This window comes from Protobothrops mucrosquamatus, unplaced genomic scaffold (genome assembly GCF_001527695.2).
Source record: "Protobothrops mucrosquamatus isolate PMUCROS unplaced genomic scaffold, P.Mucros_1.0 scaffold1445, whole genome shotgun sequence".
NCBI classification, from domain to species: domain Eukaryota; kingdom Metazoa; phylum Chordata; class Lepidosauria; order Squamata; family Viperidae; genus Protobothrops; species Protobothrops mucrosquamatus.
In genome coordinates, this window is record NW_015387625.1 from 362,648 (window position 1) to 385,361 (window position 22,714).

Sequence of the window (22,714 nt, forward strand, 5' to 3'; positions counted from 1 at the left end):
CTCTTTTTCTGCCAACGTTGGGACAGCTGGTGGAGAAACTAAATGAAGTCCCTAGTTGAGCATGTAAACAAAATGTCCTTGTGGGCTTCCACATTTTCTCGATTTGGGTGGAGGCCTCTCTTCTCTTCTAAGCGACCTCCTCTTCCCAATTTTAAAATTTGCACCTGGGATCGTCTTTTCCTCCAGCACCTTCTCAATTGCCATGATCTGAGTTGGAGAAGGCCTCAGCAGGATTAGAGGTGGGCAGAGGTCCCAAGAGGTCTCTGGGCTGTCTCTGCAGTTTCCGTTTTTCCAGGGAGGAATCAGACATACGTAAGTTTCAAAAACAATGTTGTGCGTTGGCTTAAACTAAAGATCAATGGATTTGCCTCCTTCTTAAGACTGTTGAGGAACCACTTCCATCAGCTTCTGGAACAGGACTGTGGTGGAATCTGTTAGTGAGAAACGAAACAGAGGAAGTTTACATGACCAGAATGAGCTTTTGAGGTCGCTGCCATGCCTAAATTGGTCACCCATAACACAAAGAAAGATGTTTACGCCACTAGAAAAATCGCACCACCTCTATCAGGTGTTCTCCACCCCCCCAAAGAGGATGGAACCACGACAGTTTACAAAACACAATTTAAAAGTTGTTCTAAACAAATGAATTGTGCAAGTAGTGTCCCTGTTTGGATTTAAGCATTTCCTTTTGTCATATGCCAAACAACAACTTGAGGAGGACTTCTGCACCCAGGAATCCTGGGGTGGGGTGGGGATTCATTGTACATTCCTAGAAAATTAGTTTTGGCTACACTGACTGGTGCCTTGTGGGTAGACCAAAAGGTGGGGGGGAAGGGTTTGGGAAATTACTCAAGGCACCAGGACCAGAAGATTCCAATTAAAATCCTGGCAAAATTTCCATCCAGGCCCTTGGAATAATTTCATCCACCGGCCTATTCTCCCTCCAAACTGGACTTTGCAGGATAATAAAAGCAATAGAAGGGTGGCTAATTCCTTGAACAAGAAGAAACTGATGGGTGGCAGAAGCATCCACAGTCAAGAAATCACTTGGATAATTTTAGGGGCTCTCTGTCCCCAACAGAAACATGGATCCCTCTGAAGTTACTGGATCCACAAATGTGTAAAATTGTAAAAATGGGGTTTATGGGGTCCTCGGTGCTCTCTGAGCTTGGCTGTTTTCTTGCAAATGTTTCACTACTCACTTAGGTAGCATCATCGCTGCTAACACTGATGATGTTACCCAGTTGGGTAATGAAATGTCTGCAAGAAAACAAGCAAGCTCAGAGAGCACCAAGGACTCCTTGTGTCAACCCTGAGCTACAACTATTCTCTTCTATTGGTAAAATTGAGTCTGAGGTCGGTTTCAGCATGGGGGACATGCCAAAATCCAGCTTCAACCTGTCCCAGCTTCCGTTCCCACAGTTACCATCAAGATGGCCCTAACCCCTGCAGACTGAGTTTGGCATCAGCTCTGCCGAGTCCGAGCACGCCCGGCTGCTCCTTTCCAGAGACACCAGGGTGTGGACACCCACACAACTTGGCTGGGGGAAGTGGCTGGTGCCCCTCCCAATCATGTCCCGTCCTGCCTTTCTCCTCCCTGCTTCCAGATATCTAAAAGTCGGGCAGCGCTGCCCAGGCATGGTTGCTGAAGATCCAACATAGCCTTCTCCGGCCATTTTTTATGTTCTCGTGGCACCAAAAGGGAGGCTCAAACTCGGTGGAAAGGCTACCCCATCTCTGCTGCATAGAAGACCTGTGGATGACAGTCCCGCGTGCGCTTCTTCCACCCAAAACAGCCCCTGGAAACTGACACAACTTGTACTCACAGATGCTTTGCAGAAGCCACTTAGGTTTGTTTTTCCACCAGACCCCGATCAGGTAAACTGGGACTCCGCTGAAGATGATGGCGAAGCCGATGGCACACTCTTTCGGGGTCATCCAGAAGGAGACAACAATGAGGAAGTTGCACGCAAGGATGAAGAAAACGGGCAACAAGATATTAACCTGCACGTGAGAAGACAAGGAAGGCCAAGAACGTTGGAAGCAGGAAGGGAACAACTTGAGAGCCCTTCAATCCAAAGACCCACCAGATTTGTGTCTAGAGATGCAACTGGTCCCATGGATCCTCAGACCTGGACCAGCTCCGGGACTGAAAATCTGGATCCCCCGACGGCCCTTTAAGCCGGTCACTTGCAGAATCGGTCGCAGAAGCTCCCTTTTCAACATCGGCCAAGCTCACCTTGATGGGCCTCTCCAGCTCCGGTTTCTTGTAACGGAGCCACATCATGCCGATGATGGCCAGGGCCACACAGAGCCAGTTGAAGAAGCTGAAGAAGTTGATCACGGAGAAGATGTCGTTGGAGAAGGCGTAGAGCAAAGTCATGATGCACTAGAGATGGTCGGGGGGGGGAGAAGGGGCGAGGAGAGAAATCAGTGCCACGTGGGAGCTGGGAGAAAACTGCTTCAGAGAACCCGCACTTCAACCAACGCTCGCTTTGTCCTCAGAGACTCAGCAAACGTGGGGATGGGATTGTTGCAAACAGTGGATATCGACCATCGGAGTGAGGGCTGTGGTTCTGAGCTTGGAATGGGGCACAAGAGCAGAAAGACGAACACCAGAGCCCCATAGAAGGGCAGGAATAACAGTTGGAAGGGACCTTGGAGGTCTTCTAGTCCAACGTTCAAGCAGGAAACCCTGTACCATTCCAGACAAGTGGCTGTCCGGTCTCTTCTTAAAAGCCTCCAGTGATGGAACACCTACAGCTTCTGGAGACAAGTCGTTCCATTGATTAATTGTTCTCACTGTCAGGAAGTTTCTCCTTAGTTCTAGGTTGGTTCTAATCCTTTAATTAGTTTCCATCCGTTGCTTCTTGTCCTGCCTTCAGGTGCTTTGGAGAACAGGTGGACCCCCAGAGAACTGATGTGCACCAAGGAGAACATGAGAGGGTTGCATTCAAAATATGATGTGCGGTTTGTTTGCGCCCATCAAGGGAAGGAGAAGGGCCCAGAAATTCTGGAGCACCCTTCGCACCCTCAAAACAGCACCAGCTTGCAGGCTTCCAAAACTCACACAACTCCACACAACTCAGCAGGTGTGCAGTTATTGTTCAGGACTAAATGCTTACCAAAGTTACTAAATCGGACAACTAGTTTTAATGCAAAAGCACTGAGATGGGATTTCCCCCCATACACACAGACACAAATACAAACACACACACATACTGCCACCCCCCCCAAAGGAAACTCTACCCTCGTGTGAGCATCCTTACCGTGAAGACAAGGGAGGGCACGGGGGTGAGTAGCCGGGGGTGGATCATGGACAGGACAGAAGGCAGGTGGCCTTCCCGAGCACCTACGAAGAAAAGCCTAAAAGAGATTAAATTAAAATGTTAACTTACACTCTTTCGGCAGATGAATTTAAGGTTATCGGGGGATGTTGGAAGTTGCCTTGTGCCGCTTACAAGGCTTGTTGGAGGGGGGGGGGTCAGGCCAATCCTACTTCATGTGGTTTGTTTAGGAAGACCGTCAACAAGGGGGTGGGGATGGGGGGGGGCAAATTTCTTGGACTGGGCAGCTGAGCTAGTCAGACCACTTCTGCAGGCAGAAGGAGCCACCGATGAAAGGGTATTGTTCATTTACTTAGGCCCGGCTCCCGACAACTCTGGGCAGCTCTCAACAGCCAAAATAAGGGTTACAGCAAGACTCATTAAAAGGAAGAAAGATCAAAGGCGGACAGAACGAAGGGGGAGGGGGGAGGTCTCACAACTGCTCCTCAAAGGCCTGGAGAAGAGTTTGGTCTTCATGCTTCTTTTAAAGAGCAACAGATCAGGGGCCGCAAAATACGTTTACTTGTAAAATGTAAGTATATATTGCAATCCAACTAGCATACTTTGGTGTGAGGAGGGGATTAGATATCTGCCTGTCTATCCATCCATCCATCCAATTGCAAGTTTTCCAGAATTTTATACTGCAGGGCAAAATATGCATTAAGATCAGCTTCCATTTCTGGAGAGATGGTTTTATGCTCATTCTATAGTAGAAACTTACCGGGACGAAGTGAAAAGGGAACCGTTGACGGAGCCAAAGCAGGACAAGCCCACAAACACGGGGATAATCCAAGACATGACACCCAGGTGGTAATTTCCAAAATCCTATTGGCAAATAGGGAGGAAGACAGGAGGTCAAACATTTCACCTGGAAAACTCCTGGAAGCCTAAGCGAATGGCAGGGGGGGACGCGAAGGGAGCGAAACTTGATCTGCCACCCAACAGGGGAAAATGGAACCCTGAAAATGCCTGTTCAAATTCTGCCCTGCAGTGAGGCTCTCTGGGTTTTCCCACAGGGGGAGGGAGAATTATAGATAAATATTTCATAGGATTATTGGACAGGATGGGCAGTGAACACCAAACCCGGAAAAAGGACGGTTCACATGAATAAAAGGAAGACGCTGGAAGAAGCGGGCTGCACTCAAACGGCCCACAGGGAAAAATGGCAAAGCCAGAGAAGCGATTCTTGAGCATCCCTTCCTGCGTGTCTGTTATTGCATTTTACCACGGCAACGGCTTCTGACACCAGCATCTCGTTGACGGTCAAGGTGGTGAAGTAAGCCAGGTTGGTCAGCACGTAGACCAAGGTGACGATGGGCAACGAAATGATGATGGCCAGAGGGAGGTTTCTGAAAGGAGACGGGAAAGGCCGTTTCACAAGCAGAGCTAGGAACATCTCTGAACGTTTACAGCTCTCCCGGTTGCTTCTGCAGTCACAACAGCCAGAAAGTCTGCAGAGGCCGTCTTTCTTCCCGCCAACAGTGCAGAGAAAACAATGCAAAATCAGGTTTTGGAGACTCTTACCTATAAGGGTTAATCATCTCTTCTGTGACAAAGTTCAAGTAATTCCTGCAGTTTGAAAGATGGGGAGAAAGGAAAGAGGTTCTTAAGTTTACAATACAGAGTTGGGATGGGGGGGGGGGGAAGTCCTCCTGACTTTGTAGAATAATGAGAACAATGTGGCAACCTAGGAAAACTCTTTCTCTCACACACACACAAACCAACAGGGCTCCCCAGATCAGAAGATCTGAAGATCACAAGCTCTCCTCGCCCTGGGACTCCTTGTCCTTGATGGAACACAGAGGGGCAAACCCAAGGGCAACGTTCACCTGCCCCACAACTCACCATCCTCCATAGGCAAAGAGGCCGCTGTACAAGGCCAGAACAATGTTGCCGACCTTTGTGTTGGTGCCATCAAAGGAATATTCAGGGCTGAGGTTGTGGACATCACCTGTGGGAATGAAGGAAGGTGAGTCAGCGGTAAGATCCTTCCCCCTGCTGCAAATGGGGTGAGAAGGTGGAGGGTGTAAAACTAAGGGAGCCAAAATGTGTTACAGTGGCCCTGGGGGCAGGACGCCCAGGATCTGCTTAACTGGAATGGGAGAAAAAGTTCTCTCCAACAGACCACCTGCTCATAAGCCCTAGAACTGCCGTTTTCATACGCACAGCTAAGAGTAAGATTTAAAATAGGTAACTGGACCTTTGGAATTGCATACAGCCCAAGACACAATTTGAAACGAAACCATGCAGAGATGAGGAGCATCTAATTGCTCGCTGGTTGCGTGCAGAAAAAGACACCAACCGGTTCTGAACATCACACCCTACGGGACTCAAAGCAAACCCGAAATATGTTTTCCTTGGAGTCCTCTCGCCTGCCTGTGCATCAGGAGCAGCCCCCCACCCAATATCTGAAATCAAAAACAGCGGAAGCAGCCCAGGAAAACACGGGAAAGGGAAGCTGGTGTTTTTTGAAGGTCCTTTCAAGATTCTTGCAGCGTTTATTTTACTTGCAAGGAGCCTTTGGCAGAAGCAGGATTTTACGTCCTTTGATCTTAAGGCCCTGCATTTGTCCTAGTTGGGGGGGGGTTATTGCCTGGCCCTCCTCCTCCAAGGAAGGAGCCCTCAAGTGTCGCTGCCTGCCTCTCCAGCGAGTCCATCACATGCCTCTGCAGCCCCAACAGTGAGCTCAACTCTTTGTCCTTTTCAAAACTCTACATTCCATTAATTCACGGAAGGGCAGAAAGATGAAAGAAATGGAGGGGGACCCACCCCCATCAAAGGAGCTTTCTCCCATTCACCACCAGTCTGGCACTGTCTGATCCAGGCTGGCCAGCCAGCTCAAGAGCATAAGAAAAAGAGGACAACTGCAGAACCAACCAACATCTCCCCTTCAAAGAGGTCCATTATCCAAGACCCGAAAGCCATCCTGGGCCCCATCCCTTCTTGCGCCCACGTGCCAGTAGAAGCCAAGGAGAGTTCTGGGAGAGTGTCATGTCACCCAGACAGAAAATGCTGTCAATCTCTGAGATCAAGTGATTGTGGGAACTTGACAGGTTCACACATTGTGCAAATCCACCATGTGGTTTAGTTTGCTGGATTTCGGCTCAGCCTGTGTGTCAACCTAGGTCCTTTTGGTTGATCATGACCGACAAATTATGGTTTAGGGGGATGAATGAAGCCAAGTTAGTCATTGAGAGCTGCAGCACAGAGCCATCTCCACCAAATCATCTATAGATCACAGATGACGATCCCAATCCAAGGCGCCATGAAGTCATCCATTACATTTCCCAGCCCTTGTTGATGTGTAGAAATCCTGTCCTCATTATAGTTATTTTGGCCCCATCATAGTTGATGAGCCCAGAAGAAGACATGGTCTTAGTGGACAATACCTCTTGTCCAAAATGGCCTTCTCTGTTTATATGCCAGCTTGGTGTCCCCAGCCTTCCGCTAATAGACTCAACCAGATATCCAGAAGCACTCTGGGAACTCCACAACTGGTGCCTAAACGGGCCAGGAGGGTCCTGCCAGGGTGCCAGGCTCAACTGCCTCTTTGACTCTACTCTTCTCTAAAATTAACCAAACCAGATTTGACAAGCTCCATACCGCTTGCAACCCTTAAGTGGCCAAAACTGCAGCCAGTGGCAACATGCCCTTTTAATGAGAATATGGAGGCATTTAGGGAGAGGGAGAAGAGAACAGAAATAGCGTCGCTGCCCCATTTCATACCCGGGAGACTCATTTTTAGATCGCATCTGTGCAAGTCGGCAGAAAGAGGCTATTAAGGGAGATGATTGACGTCGGCGTGGAGGGAGCCACAAGAGCAGTTGAGGGAACCTGCCAGATGAAAGACAACCAGGGAAGGTTAAAAGGCTTGGTCTGAAGCTGGGGTGGAATGTAGTCTGGATTCCCAGGAGGCAAAGAGACAGCGGAACTTGGAAGGTCTGGTAGGTGGGAGAGAGAGAAGACGGCCCCTCCCTTCATAGATAGTAGATAGTAGTCTGGCCGACCTTGCAAGAGCTTCTCATTGTGTCTCTGCCACTCTTCCCTTCAGAAGCGACTCACAGGCCAAAGTGGGGCAGGAAAGCAAAGAGCAAATCAGAGCAGATTCCTGGATGACTGGCACATATGACAAAACGGGCACATATGTCCTCAGGATAACACATCCTTGCCAGGCTGTTGGTGTGAAAGGAAACACAGCAGGATAAGCAACCTAGGCCCCCGACATTGGGGATTACAACCCCACAAGTGGAGGCTGGTGGGAGATGAACCCATAGTGACGGAGAACATCTGGGCTGGTCCATCACCACCACTCAAGGAGTCAAGAAGATGCTTTCCTGGTCCCATCGGCAGACGCTGCCCGGGTTGCACCTCTTGCTTTTCCCCCAGCATTTCTCCCTGCTGTCCAGGTGGCACAGCACACCCCATTCATGTAACGGCAGGAAATGCAAGATGGGGCTCTCTCTGTTTATGGGGCAATAAACTAATTTCCCCACGCACTTCCCTATAGAAAAGGTGTGGCAGGCAAAGCCGGCTGGCAGACAACACGGGGCCTTATTATTCCCGTTGCGGAGGCCAGGACCACAAGTACAAAGAGCCTCCGTCTCTGCTGGGCTAACCACAAATTCTTCAGCCAGCTTGAAAGCCTGCAGGACTTGCACAAGGTTGGGAAAGGCCCCTGGGCACTGTGGCCGCTGCTGCCTGGATTCCCACGGATAAGGTGGGGCTGCCTCACCCAGCACAAGAGCTCCTGGTCTTTGCCCAAGAGGGAGGGAGGCTCGTCTTCCCCACTGCTGCCCCAGTCCTGGGCCCCAAGAGGCAGCTTCCCCTTTTGCCACTGCCCAGGGCAACCAGTGCCAGCGGTTTACGCCACCTTGGCAGGGTTTGCTAAATCAATGCAGGCGACAACCCGGCTTGTCTCGTGGTCCTGGCGTGCCAAGGCGACTTTTGAGACTCAGCTGGGAAGAAATGCAGACCTGGCCTTGGGGGCAGGGAAGGAAGGGGGGAAACGGGGAAGGGGAGACGTGCAGAGAGAAACTCAAAACAATCCCACTGTGACCTTGTGGAGCATAAAATGAGCCGGGCTTTGAGGCTTTCAAGAGCCTTTTTTTTTATATATATACCTGGCAGCGATGAAAAACATCCCTGGGAAAGCCCCAAGATTTGGACGGGGGACGAAGAGGCAAAGGTCCCAAAGGTGCTTTTCCCCCCCCCCAAAAAGGCGACTGGACTTCCTTAGGTTTTTTTTTCCCCTTGAAAACGTTTCGCTTCTCATCCAAGAAACTTCTTCAGTTCCGACTGGAGAGGAATGGAAGATAGAACTGAAGAAGCTCCTTGGACGAGAAGCAAAATGTTTTCAAGGAAAAAAAACTCCGAGAAAGTCCAGTTGCCTTTTGGGGGGGGGGAAAAAGCACCTTTGGGACAACCATGACCTGGATGACTGAGAAGCTCCACAGACAAAATGCCAAGGCTTTTCCTCATTTGCAAGATTGGCGCCAGCTAAATCACACTCCGGCGCTCCACGTAGTGCTTCAGGCAACTCCCTTTATGGCTAGGAACACCTTCCCCTCTGGCTGCGTCTTTTCCCACCCCAGAGAGGAGAACCGAACGGGGTGATGGGAGAGCAAGCCTGGCCCTGTAGCCAAGTAAGCCAGCCTGTAGCATTTCACAGGGCTGGAGTCAATTGGATTGCCTTTACGTCCCGCTCAAGATGCAAAGTGAGTTAGACAATTCTTCTCCTGCAGCTTTGAACCTAAAGAGTCACCCGCAGATGGTTTCACACAGATCCGGTTATTCTTGCCAACAGGCTCTACACGAGTCTTCTGGGATCGGGTCTCCTTGAAAACTACTTCCAAAGGTTTAAACCGCTTGCGCTGTTCTATGGGTGGCTTCTCCAAGCAGACCAATTTTAAGGGGGGGGGGAGAAAGGGAGACAAGGAGCTAAATTGCACAACGTCCCTCCTCTAAATTGGATTTGCATGTGCAGCAGAGAATTCGTCTCTAGTGGAAGACAAACTGTCTACTGGAGTGTAAGTTCTGGCATGCAGGCAGACAGGAAAAAAAATAATAATAATTCTCTTTCTGGGAAGGAAAAGCAGTTCAGCAACTCTGCAGTATCCTCACGTGACCTTGCATCTGTTCAGGAAAAGAAAGGGGGGACTCCCCCCTGCAATGTGTGGCTGAGGGCTGATGCAAGCCCCATCTCTATAAGGGGGTTGCGACAGCCACACAGAAGCAGTGAGCAAACTAAAAGCAGGGCTGGATTGGGGGGGGGGCGTTGGGGGTGTCTTTGTCCAAGCCAAATTCTGGATGCAAATGCCTGTCTTCGTGCTTTCCCACAAAGCTCCATTCTGAGTCATTTACCCATTTGCATATCGTCTTTTGGCTTTACAAAGTTGCTTCAATCTGGTATACAAAAGCAAACCCTCCCAAAACAGCCCCTGGCAGTTCAAGAAGCATTTAAACAACCGGCTTTGTCCCCCTGAGCCGGCATTGCAGCCTGGAGATTATGTAAATCAGTGGGGGGGGGGTTTCTTTCCAAATTTGGCAACTCTAATATGTGTGGACGTCAACTGCTGTTCCCTCAAATTTACGCAAATTACAGAATTTGGATGAGAGACTCAAAGAGCCCTCAAGGCCGTAGACTAGACTGACAATTGGGGAAAAAATTCCCAGATGAAACCGTAAAGCAGGGATCTCTAAAACTTGGCCATTTTGAGACTTGTGGACTTCAACTCCCAGGATTCCCAGCCAGCCAGCCAGACAATTCTGGGAGTTGAAGTCCACATGCTGGCTGGGGAATTCTGGGAGTTGAAGTCTTAAAGTTGCTAAGTTTGGAGAGCCCTGTGGTAAAGCACTTCTATCTTACTCGAAAAACTCTAGGTGGACTAACTCCTAAGGTTGAGCTTGATCCAAGGAGCCTTTGTCCTAAATTCTCCAGGGTTGAGTTGGGTTGTGAGAAAGGAAGGTGCATGCAGGGTCTTCCAGAAGCCATGCGAAACAGCATTCAAGGTAGAAAGAGGAAAAGGAGCGAGGGAGGGAGGGAGGGAGGAAGGAAGGAAGGAATAACCCTCTACAAGGACAAGGAGATCTGCATTCCTTTCTTGTTAAACAATCATGCCTTAGATTGCTCTAAAGGGTTTCACTCCCACCTTAATTCTGCCCCACAAAAGGAATTTTTCTCCCCAAAGTTTCCTATCCCCTTATCTGCTCATGTCTAAGCCCCCCCCCCAAAAAAAAGGTCGAGGAGTCATTTATGGCAATGGCAAGACATTCCAAAGAGTTTTGTGTCACGAGGTCTTCCCTATGAAGCACAATTAACAAAGTTAGCTTTATTCTTTAAAGAATAAATATAAAGAAAGAATAAAGAATAAGGCCTCCGGACATCCTCTAGAAATCTTAATTCCTCCACCTCCATCTGGCTCTCCCATATCTCTCTGTTCCAGCCTGAGAGACCTCGGCCCCATTTTTTTTACATAGTCCCATATCCANGGGGAGACGTGCAGAGAGAAACTCAAAACAATCCCACTGTGACCTTGTGGAGCATAAAATGAGCCGGGCTTTGAGGCTTTCAAGAGCCTTTTTTTTTATATATATACCTGGCAGCGATGAAAAACATCCCTGGGAAAGCCCCAAGATTTGGACGGGGGACGAAGAGGCAAAGGTCCCAAAGGTGCTTTTCCCCCCCCCCCCCAAAAAGGCGACTGGACTTCCTTAGGTTTTTTTTTCCCCTTGAAAACGTTTCGCTTCTCATCCAAGAAACTTCTTCAGTTCCGACTGGAGAGGAATGGAAGATAGAACTGAAGAAGCTCCTTGGACGAGAAGCAAAATGTTTTCAAGGAAAAAAAACTCCGAGAAAGTCCAGTTGCCTTTTTGGGGGAAAAAAAGCACCTTTGGGACAACCATGACCTGGATGACTGAGAAGCTCCACAGACAAAATGCCAAGGCTTTTCCTCATTTGCAAGATTGGCGCCAGCTAAATCACACTCTGGCGCTCCACGTAGTGCTTCAGGCAACTCCCTTTATGGCTAGGAACACCTTCCCCTCTGGCTGCGTCTTTTCCCACCCCAGAGAGGAGAACCGAACGGGGTGATGGGAGAGCAAGCCTGGCCCTGTAGCCAAGTAAGCCAGCCTGTAGCATTTCATAGGGCTGGAGTCAATTGGATTGCCTTTACGTCCCGCTCAAGATGCAAAGTGAGTTAGACAATTCTTCTCCTGCAGCTTTGAACCTAAAGAGTCACCCGCAGATGGTTTCACGCAGATCCGTTATTCTTGCCAACAGGCTCTACACGAGTCTTCTGGGATCGGGTCTCCTTGAAAACTACTTCCAAAGGTTTAAACCGCTTGCGCTGTTCTATGGGTGGCTTCTCCAAGCAGACCAATTTTAAGGGGGGGGGGAGAAAGGGAGACAAGGAGCTAAATTGCACAACGTCCCTCCTCTAAATTGGATTTGCATGTGCAGCAGAGAATTCGTCTCTAGTGGAAGACAAACTGTCTACTGGAGTGTAAGTTCTGGCATGCAGGCAGACAGGAAAAAAAATAATAATAATTCTCTTTCTGGGAAGGAATAGCAGTTCAGCAACTCTGCAGTATCCTCACGTGACCTTGCATCTGTTCAGGAAAAGAAAGGGGGGACTCCCCCCTGCAATGTGTGGCTGAGGGCTGATGCAAGCCCCATCTCTATAGGGGGGTTGCGACAGCCACACAGAAGCAGTGAGCAAACTAAAAGCAGGGCTGGATTGGGGGGGGGGGCGTTGGGGGTGTCTTTGTCCAAGCCAAATTCTGGATGCAAATGCCTGTCTTCGTGCTTTCCCACAAAGCTCCATTCTGAGTCATTTACCCATTTGCATATCGTCTTTTGGCTTTACAAAGTTGCTTCAATCTGGTATACAAAAGCAAACCCTCCCAAAACAGCCCCTGGCAGTTCAAGAAGCATTTAAACAACCGGCTTTGTCCCCCTGAGCCGGCATCCTAAGGTTGCAGCCTGGAGATTATGTAAATCAGTGGGGGGGGAGGGTTCTTTCCAAATTTGGCAACTCTAATATGTGTGGACGTCAACTGCTGTTCCCTCAAATTTACGCAAATTACAGAATTTGGATGAGAGACTCAAAGAGCCCTCAAGGCCGTAAACTAGATTGACAATTGGGGAAAAAATTCCCAGAAGAAACTGTAAAGCAGGGATCTCTAAAACTTGGCCATTTTGAGACTTGTGGACTTCAACTCCCAGGATTCCCATCCATCCATCCATCCAGACAATTCTGGGAGTTGAAGTCCACATGCTGGCTGGGGAATTCTGGGAGTTGAAGTCTTAAAGTTGCTAAGTTTGGAGACCCCACTTCTATCTTACTCAAAAAACTCTAGGTGGACTAACTCCTAACTCCTAACTCCCTAAGGAGCCTTTGTCCTAAATTCTCCAGGGTTGAGTTGGGTTGTGAGAAAGGAAGGTGCATGCAGGGTCTTCCAGAAGCCATGCAAAACAGCATTCAAGGTAGAAAGAGAAGAAGGAGGGAGGGAGGGAGGAAGGAATAACCCTCTACAAGGACAAGGAGATCTGCATTCCTTTCTTGTTAAACAATCATGCCTTAGATTGCTCTAAAGGGTTTCACTCCCACCTTAATTCTGCCCCACAAAAGGAATTTTTCTTCCCAAAGTTTCCTATCCCCTTATCTGCTCATCTCTAAGCCCCCCCCCCAAAAAAAAGGTCGAGGAGTCATTTATGGCAATGGCAAGACATTCCAAAGAGTTTTGTGTCACGAGGTCTTCCCTATGAAGCACAATTAACAAAGTTAGCTTTATTCTTTAAAGAATAAATATAAAGAAAGAATAAAGAATAAGGCCTCCGGACTTCCTCTAGAAATCTTAATTCCTCCACCTCCATCTGGCTCTCCCATGTCTCTCTGTTCCAGCCTGAGAGACCTCAGCCCCATTTTTTTTACATAGTCCCATATCCATCCATCTGCCCACCCACCCACCCACCCATCCAGAGCTACAGTAAAAGGAAGTCTAAATGCATCTGATGAAGTGAACTGCAGCTCATGAAAGCTCATGCCTAAAAACATCAAAATGTGTTAACTGGAAAAGGCACTAGCCTACTCGTCCTGATTTTTGTTACCCACAGGTAGCCTATACGTAGAGAGTAAAGGAGATGACCTTAATGGACATATGGAGAAACCATAATTCTAAGGGATTTTCCTTAGAAGAGTTGAACGTTCAGAGCAAAGGTGTCTCTGGATTTAATCTTGAATTGGGGCTTTCAATGCAGTGGAAAAAGCCAGAGTCGCTGAAATGTTTTTCAAATGACACCTTGTGTTGGATTTATTTAAAAAAATGGCCCCCAAAACATGTAGAGTCACTTTAGACTTCAAACAAGGAAACCTGTCCAAAACAAGAGGTTTGGTGATAAGGAAACTGAACAGGAATGTTGGGGGGGGGGGCAGACTGCTCCAAAATGTCAGGGCTTACTCAGTTGCACAATGACAGAAATTCAACCAGAATGTGTATCGCAGGTCAGGAAAAAAATAGGACCTAATGGAAGGTTATTTGAAAAATGGAGATTTCCTTTGAAAGATAGAAGTCTTGTCTAAATAAAGAGAAGAATAAAAAGGAATGTAACTTTAGGCAGGGGAGAAAAAAGGAGGGATTAACAAATAGGATTGCAAAATGAAGTCCTCAAGAACATTTCCCTGACACTATTGTAAAACCAAGAATTGAAATCGTCCTTGCTCAGAATTAGGAATCTGTTTAAGGAGGCAACTGGGCCATGGATAAAAAGGGAGTTACAGATATCCCAAACCACAGGTGTCCAAGCTTGGGAACTTTGTGGACTTCAACTCCCAGAATTCCCCAGCCCGCCAGCGAATTCTGGGAGTTGACATCCACCAGTCTTAAATGTTCTCAAGCATGGACATCCCTGTCCTAAAGGAAGATTAAGAAACTAGAGTGTGTTTTGCCCTGTTTTACGACCTTTTTTGCCACAGCTATTAGGTGAATCATTGTAGTTGTTAAGTTAATAACATGGTTGTTAAGAGAAACTGGCTTCCCCATTGACTTTGATGGTCAGAAGGTCGCAAAAGTGGATCACAAGGCTTATTTTTGAGTTCCTTCGTCACCGAAGTGGCCAGACAGAATTCCCAGGTATTTGACCTGACCTGGTATTTTCAGGAGGGAAATCTGACACAAGGAGCGTCACAAAACTGGGACAAGCCCCCCATCCCAATAGCATTAAATCAAAGCTGTCCAAAGAACGCTTTATTTGAAATAGCGGCCGATAGCACACGTGTTTTTAGAAGTGGACAGGGGAAATAACCAGGCTACAAACCAAGAATGTTAGCTCTTCCTTCCGGCATGAGCAGCTGTTGCTTCTCGACACAAGCACCAAGCTGGTCCTAGGGCCGAGGTATTTGCTGAGTCACTTGTGGTCCTACAACATTGAGTCAGTACTCCTCCAAGAAGGGTTTTTCTAGGTACCGGTATATGTATATTTTTATACAAGTTGCTCTCGTAAGTGAGATGGGCAGTCTCTAAATTTGACAAATAAATAAACAGAAAATAGAACTAGAGCAGGGGTGGGCAACCGTGACTCTTTTATGACTCATGGACTTCAACTCCCAGAATTCCTGAGCCAGCCATGCTGAGGAGAAAGGGAGGGGTTTCCAAGCTGAGCCATGCTGGCTCAGGAATCCTGGGAGTTGAAGTCCCCAAGTCATAAAAGAGCCCAGGTTGCCCACCCCTGAACTAGAGGCAGGCCTGGATTTACGATCACAACTCAGCCCAAAGTTTCTGTTGTTAAACAAGACAGTTGTGTGTTTTGCCCCTTATTACAACCTTTCTTGCCACGGTGGCTAAGTGAGTCACTGCTGTTAAGTTAGTAACACGGTTGTTAAGTGAAGCTGGCTTCCCCAATGGCTTTGCTGGTCAGAAGGTCACAAAAGGGACACTGCAACCGTCATAAGTACATGCCAGTTTCCCAGTGTCTGAATTCTGATCACATGACCTTGGGGATGCTGCAATGCTCGGAAGTGTGAAAAATGATCATAAATCACTTTTTTCAAACCAATAGTTGGAAGTTGAGGACTTACCTCTATGTTTCTGCTCAAAGGCACAATGCTTTGATTTTCATGAAGCATTTTTTTATTTTCAGTTTGGCCTGGGTGTGAGTGTGGGGAGCCCTGGGCAGCATTTATCTGACTCCCAGCCCTGGACCGGCTTCTGCCCGCCCTCCCACCCTTTGCAAAGCAGGAGAGGAGGAGACACGTACCCTTCCCGAGCTGCACGAAGCCAAGGATGATGATCAAGGTGAGGGCCAGGAGCTTTGCGGCTGCAAAGGCATCTTGCACACGAGTAGCAGCCTTCACGCTGTAGCAGTTGACCGCTGTCAGCAGGACTGGAGAGAAAGAGCCATGAGTAAGTAAATCTGCAGCATTTTTTTTTTCAAAAACAGCATAGCTCAGGAGCTGAGGGCCAACAGTTCATGCAAAGTAAATCCACTAGTTTAATAGGATTATTTTCCATGTATTTAGCAGCTTCTCATAATTCATAAATACAGGAAGGAACTACGTGGGATCGTGGTAGTATACAAACCAACCAAACCCTTTGAAGACCCCTGACTTAAGTCAACCAAAAGACCCAGCAGCCCCAGAAGTAAAAAACAGGAGTCATCCACGACACACAGGGTGAGTAATAGCCACTCCGTAGAAGACAGGCAGAAGACTGGCAAAGCGCATGCATGAACACCAACCAGCAGGCAGAAGGCAGGATGAAAAAATTATCATTATCATCATCTCTTTAACTGCTCAACACGTGGACAGACTTAACCACAGTTTCAACCGGGAAACTGTGAGCATCCTAGACCAGACATGTCAAACTCGCGACGTCACATGACATCGCGCAATGTATCGGGACAGTTTTGCCATTGCCAGCAATGGGGTGGGCGTGGCTTCCGCGTGACGCATCCAGCCCACGGGCCAGCAGTTTGACACCCCTGTCCTAGACCGAGCTAAATCCAACGACAGAGAGAATTCCTGGAAGCTTTTCATTCAGACAAATCAACCTTCAACAGATAAACTGTATTTTAAACACCATTCGAGAGACAATAAAAACACTAAGAAGGAAACAAAAACACCAGAACACATCCTCTCCAGCAAACAACAGCCAAATAAGCAGGGATTAACACTAAACAAACACGCAAGCAGAAAACAATAATCAAAAGAAAACTGCACCCCACCAATAAAGGCAGGAGACAAGATACTGTGGATAAAAAGGGAACAAACCCCACATTCAGCAGCAACGGTGATGTTATCTAGCAGGGTAATGCAACGTCTGCCAGACGCCAAGCTCAGAGAGCAGCGCACAACTTGACAGATTGCACCCTTTTGTGTATTGTGTGCATGCATGTGGAAGAAAATCAGTCAGAGTCTGATAGCGCCTTCTCTGCCCAAGATTAACTTTTGTGAGTTTCTGCCATTGTGTGGACAGCCTAATTCCACACTTCTGCCCCAGATGTCCTAGTTTGCCCTCTATGTCCTCAATGTGATCTACCACCCTTGATTATATCTCTAAGGCAGCCTTTTAAGGCTTCAGGCAAAGGACCAGGTCACCCCGATTGATTTATTTGCTTTTTAAATAAACTGGGCTTTCTCTCCTGCTGTTCCAGAACAGTTATGCGCCACTGTTCTGTGCCTGACACTGAGCACTCTCCACGCTAAGCACCCAGGATGAACCACAGACAAGGATAAACCAACACGCCCTCTTGTCAGTTTGCGTACATTCTTGAAAAGACTTTTCTGATGCAATTCGTGCTGATCGCTAAGGTGGATGGAGAAAATGGGAGTGATACTTCCTCTTCTTCTGAATAGATAAGTTGACTCAACTTCCGCCTCCTTCCCTTCCCGGCTCAAGCAATAGAGACAGGCGGTTGCATCACCCGCGCCTGTTCCGTTGAGCCACCTTGGTGGTTTCCCCCTCCCCACCCTGTGTTTGCAGAGTTTGGGCTGCCGGCCAAAAGTGGCAGAAGCTGAGAAGGTCCTCTCCTAAGGTGGAAACAGGAAACGTCACACAAGGACCAGGGCTGTTCTGGCGCTAAATATAATCCCAGGCAGGGAGTCACTTCGCTTCTGCAAAGAGCAGAGAGGCCCGCTGCTAGCTCCTGTAGCGCTCTACTTCCTTAGCTAGAAGAGCGCAGCCATTTCTCTAGCGCGCTCTTCTTAAGGTATTTACAGACTCAGATTTGCAAGAAGGAAACCTAATCCTTTGAGTCCACAAGAGCCCAAACCGGTTTGAGTAACAGCACAACTGCACCCGAGAAACTCTTGGTTTCAACAGGGCTGACTGTCCCCTGGATGTTCAGCCGAGGGGCTTAGAGTCTTTCCAGGAAAGCCCCCAGAGGATTAAAGCCTGTCTCAGCCCTTTGGCTCTGCAAACATGGAGATCATCGTGCATTATCTCAAGAGGGTTCAAGGGAGCGCTACAACGAGACAACTGGAACTATGAATGCCCCAAAGTACAGATCCCAACACCCATAAAAGAACATGTGCAAAGTGTGCCATTCTCCAGAGTTCAGGCTGGGGCTGTTGGGAGTTGTGGCTCTCAACATCTGGAAAGCCAAATATTCTTGCTCTCAACTGATGGAATACATGAAGAACAACGGCCTTCAGCTCCCAGTTGTCAATGACACACTCAACAAGAGCCTCCCTGGTGGAGCAAGCAAGGGATGATCACTGAGAAAATCAAAGAAAATTGGAGCATCCACTCTGCTGGGGTGGAGGAGCCATATTGGCAAGGAGAGGGGATTTCTCTTCATTTATCGCCCCCCCTCCCCGCCCAACGGCTGGCCATTCTTTGCATTTTACCTTCTGACTGTGTGGTGAAGAAGGTCTACAATCAGTAGACTGGCCTCACAAAATTCTGGAAGTGAAAGATAACCACTATCAGTGGAGAACAAATATGGTGCTTAGACCATGTGTTAAGGGGGGGGGGTTTCAGAATGAATGTCAACAACAAAGCTCCAGTCATCTCTTCAACCCCCACCCCATCCCACCCCTGGCAGCCTCTTACGTCTATCTCAACTCCAGGCAAGAACAGGGAAACAACCCGCAAGTATCTCTTGCCAGCCTCAAATGCTTTTTCTTCTTCAAAAATCCATAAATCATGGAAAGTCATTTCAACATTTGAATTCAGCGTTTCCAGGCAAAGTTCAGAAGCAGAAGGAAAAAGGCATTTCTTGGACAGGGTTGAACCAGGCACCCTTCCTCCTCTTTCAAGACTTTGCCTGGGCTGAGCTTACCAAAGGATCTCGCCATCAGTTGACTAGGAATGGGTCAAGAATGTACCCCAACTGAGATCAAAGGGTTGGCAAAGACAACCCCAAGCCGGTCAGAGACTGGCCTCCTCCCCTTCAGCTGCCCCCAAACCAGTTTGTCTGTTTCATCCCTGTAAATAGGCCTTTTGTCTCAATAGGCTTGTGACCCAATTTCTAAACCATTATAATCCAAGACGGCCAGTCACTCCAGAATGAGGGGGGGGGGGTTTATAAAAAAAATATAAATCGGAATGGGAGGAAGAAACCAAACTGAACCGTGTTTTTTGGCTTGAACGACACAAACCATCCTGCTCGCAAAGAACCGATCAAGGATCTACCCAGCCATTTGGCTGGCAAGCGGCCTGCATCTTGTTGCAAGTGGCATATTTAAATCCGAGCCTTGTCCAAGATCATCCCCCAGGCCTAACCCAAATCCCAGCTTTTTGCTTCAAAGAAATAGAAGAAAATACTTGCCAGGCTGGAAACACACCCAGGATATTAACTGGATTAAAACGCATCAGAGATGCCAAGCAGAGAAAAACAGGTGTTGGAGGGAAGTGCAAAATCTTCTCATTATCTCAGTAGAAGAACTCCTGCAACTGAATTATTTCCAGTTCTGAATTCATCTATCCCTTATGCCAGGGGTGTCCAACCTTGGCAACTTTAACCTACTTTTTGTACAGTTGTATTTTAAAGTTCCTATGCAGGAATGGCTAAACAGTCTCTCCTGTCCTTCAATACTGTTTGATTTGTTCAATGTATAGAACAAGTAGCCTTCCTGTAACAGCATTTGCCTATTCACTGAATTGATCTGTTTTCTGGGTTCTCCATTACGCTAGAACCAGAAACTAACCAGAGGGGCTGATTTCGACAAGGAAAAGTAACCAAGGTTAACAATCAAACCTTGCAGGTTGTGTAATCTTAATAGTGCATCAGATGCACCATTACAATTCTGGCCTGCTTTACAAAGTACATATTTTTGGTTTGGTTTGACATGCTGGGTCAGTTCCAACCGCTGGATTTTCAGGCCGTGATTTAGCAATTGTACAAAGTTGGTCCATTGTGATCGAATGATCCTCAATTCACATAAACCCAACCACTGCCTAGAGAAATAATAGGCACAGAAGTTGTGAAGAACAACAATGACTCCTGCTTTTTGGGGTGAAACAACCATCCATCCACCAAATTGTCCTGGCTGTAAATTGTGGGAGGTACAATATGGGCACACTTATTTCTGGGAAGTCTAAAGATCTGTCATCAAGAAGCATCTAGTCACAGATGAAATGCGGCGAGTGGAGCTTGTTCAGACAGTCTTGTAACCCCCCTCCCTCAAGTTTTTGGATCTGATGTACTTTTGTTCTGCTCCTGGCCAAGAAATGGCCAGACAAGCTGTGAGCTGAGTTCTCGCACAGTCAGGAAAAAACAACTGCACCACAGATTGTACGGTTGTAAAAACAAAGAAAGATGGGGATGAGCCAATCCATTTCAAAGACGGAGATGCCAGGAGATTCAAACATTATTTCTCTCCGTAAGGTTTTTCTACAATCACTGCAGTCCCCGGGACTCTTGGCTGGGCGCCTCTTTCTCCAGAAAATCTGCCTGATCTTGCAGTTCTCGCCAACACACTTGTGATTCACACTCGCCCGCTGGGCAGAGGGTGGTAGAGGCCGCGTTGCGGTCCACGGATTCCCCTTCAGTGCTGAGAACTTCAAAAGGATTTCCCAGGTTTCAGAAGCTGCCCATCCTTTATCGTGGCCCAATCAGGGTGGAAAAAGAAAACCTCCAGGACAATTGAGGCACCCAAGAACATGTTCTCAGCAAGCCAACAAGGACGGATCAGGGTTACTTTTCCCATCAGCTGAGTTACAGGGAACCAAACCTGGCCAGCAGAAGCATTGAGCAGAAAAAAAAGGGGGGGGGGGTTAGTGAGGACCATAGAAGGTGGCGCTTTTGCTTACACCAATTGTCATGTTTTCCATTTTGCACCAGGAGAGCAAGCAACAAGGCCTTGCACAACTCAGTGGGTCCAATTCCAACACAGATAACTGCATTTTTAAAAGATAATTAAAAAGACTCTTTACTGAGACACCAGGTAAAAAATTTAAGTGCGCGTTGCTAAAAGTCTGCTTCAAAGTTCCTTCCCACCTTGTAATGTTACACTGCGGCTGGTTCAGCAACTAGCTGCCCGGGGGCCAAACTTGTCCCAGGAATAATGCCTGGTTGGCCCAACAGGCAAGAAACCAGCCCAGCCATGCCGGGCAGAGGTCAGCCAATAACATCCAGGGCCATCCTTGCAAATCTGCAGCTAAACCGATCAGCAAAAAAAAAGGAACACCGACAGCCCAGACGTCATGTGTGCAGTTGCTGGGCAACGCCAGCGTGGCTGCCACGGATTCTGTCGTAACCTAGCAGCAAGGTGGGAACCCATGTGGTTGCTGAGCAACGGCACATGATGCCCCCCTCCCCAATCTCGCATGCAGAGAGGCCTTCCTCCTGCCCACCTCCCTTCCCAACCAGCCAGGTGGAAAACGATGGCAGCTCCTAAAACCAAAACAGTTGCCGGCACAAGGAAGCAGCAGCAGCTGCACCAACCTGGCACCACGTGGCATATCGCCACCCTTTGTGCACTGCATTATATGTGGCACTATTGTTTCCACTTGGTTTTAATCTCTGAGGTTCCTGAAATAAATGAGCACAGCAGAGTCCCCACGTGGGCATTTAGAGCACGTGGTGCCACTGCAGGACTAAGCCCAGCTCTGATCACACAAGATCCTTCCATTTTTGCAACGAAATCCGCACAATTCCTCTGTGGTCACTCGGCCAGCCTGTTTTGCAGGAAGTGGGCAGGCATAAAAGAAGGCGGTCTGCCCCTCGGGGCTCTCCCTCTAGCCAAGGGACCCCTTAAGGCAGCCCGTCAAGGAGCCCCCTGGGGAGGCCCTGCTGAATCAGGCAGGGCTTCATTCAACAAAGGATCTTCTTTCTGACCTTTTTTTCCAACCTAAACCACAATGCCACCATGCTGGTTAGTGGGAAGTACGTCGGGAGAGAGAAGGAAGAGCGCCAAGCCGGTCAAGTGTCCTGCAAAGGCATCTCAGCGGGCAGAAGGAAAAGGGGCGTGGGAAGCACTTCAGGAGGGACCCTCCCTAATTTGCTGCACAATGAACACAAAAGGCAGTGCTCCCAGATTTGCAGGATTCCGCTACCAGGAGCTTACCATAAAGGTAACCACAGTATGTTCTTCTTGTCTGGACTACCTCGAAGGGCTGGCTGTTAACATGCAGGGCAAACGAAGAAGACAAGACGAGAAGCCGGCAGATAAGTTTCTTTCCCTCTTCACAGGGAGGCATTTGCAAAAGATGAACCCTCAACTCTGATAACATACAGCCTCCCTTGGTGCCACCAAGACTTTCTTCCAGAGTTGAGAGGCTGCAATCATTTTAAAACCAAACCAAGGCACCAGCTTTCTAAGCACGGTGGCAATGCCCCTCTGAGGCCAAGCCCTCTGTCTTCCGATGAGCCTTGGGCTGCCCTCAAACCGCCCCTCTCCCGTGTACCAATCACAGACTCTAGCTCTCCCCCATTAACTGAAGCACCAGGAGACCAAGAGGCGGAAGACTGACGGAAATCCATCAGCAAAGGAGGAAAACCAGTCCATCTTCCCCAGAGCAGCCTCTTCAACCCAGCGCCCTCCAGATGTGTTCGTGCATCAAGCTGCCACTCGAAGGACCTTCTCTGCTTTCGCTTCTTCTCTGGAACCGTCACCCACCCCGGAGTTGCCCTTTTATTACGTCAAGGAAAATTCTGCAAAAGTGTGCCACACTTCTAAGAGCTCTTCTGCCGGCAAGACAGTTGAGGGGGGGGGGGGGAAAGACAGAGGTGGAAAAGTGACTTAATCGCACAGCCACGTCTGCACCGGGTTTCAGGCATAGATAGAAGGGGAGTGTCCAGACATGCAAATTTGGGTTTATGGATAATTTGGTATAAGTTGTGGGAAAAGAGAAAGGTTTTCCAAATGCTGCTTTAGCACTTAACTATTCAGTTCTTCTTGGATACTTAAATTTTGTTTTCTATCCTTCTTCAAAACAGCAGTGGATTT

At 48.2% G+C, this 22,714-nt stretch overlaps 1 protein-coding gene across 1 annotated transcript in view; it reads right to left on the minus strand.

Annotated features, from left to right (window-relative positions):
* SLC7A5 (solute carrier family 7 member 5) overlaps positions 1–22,714 on the minus strand; it is a 27,167-nt gene continuing 4,453 nt past the window's right edge. The window contains exons 2-10 of the mRNA XM_015822012.1: positions 15,580–15,705; positions 5,172–5,277; positions 4,851–4,895; positions 4,552–4,675; positions 4,048–4,151; positions 3,270–3,366; positions 2,240–2,389; positions 1,827–2,004; positions 1–431 (exon numbers count right to left, since the gene is read on the minus strand). Of these exons, the coding sequence (XP_015677498.1) occupies positions 376–431; positions 1,827–2,004; positions 2,240–2,389; positions 3,270–3,366; positions 4,048–4,151; positions 4,552–4,675; positions 4,851–4,895; positions 5,172–5,277; positions 15,580–15,705 (986 nt within the window). The 3' untranslated portion in view covers positions 1–375. The remainder of the gene's footprint in view (positions 432–1,826; positions 2,005–2,239; positions 2,390–3,269; positions 3,367–4,047; positions 4,152–4,551; positions 4,676–4,850; positions 4,896–5,171; positions 5,278–15,579; positions 15,706–22,714) is intronic.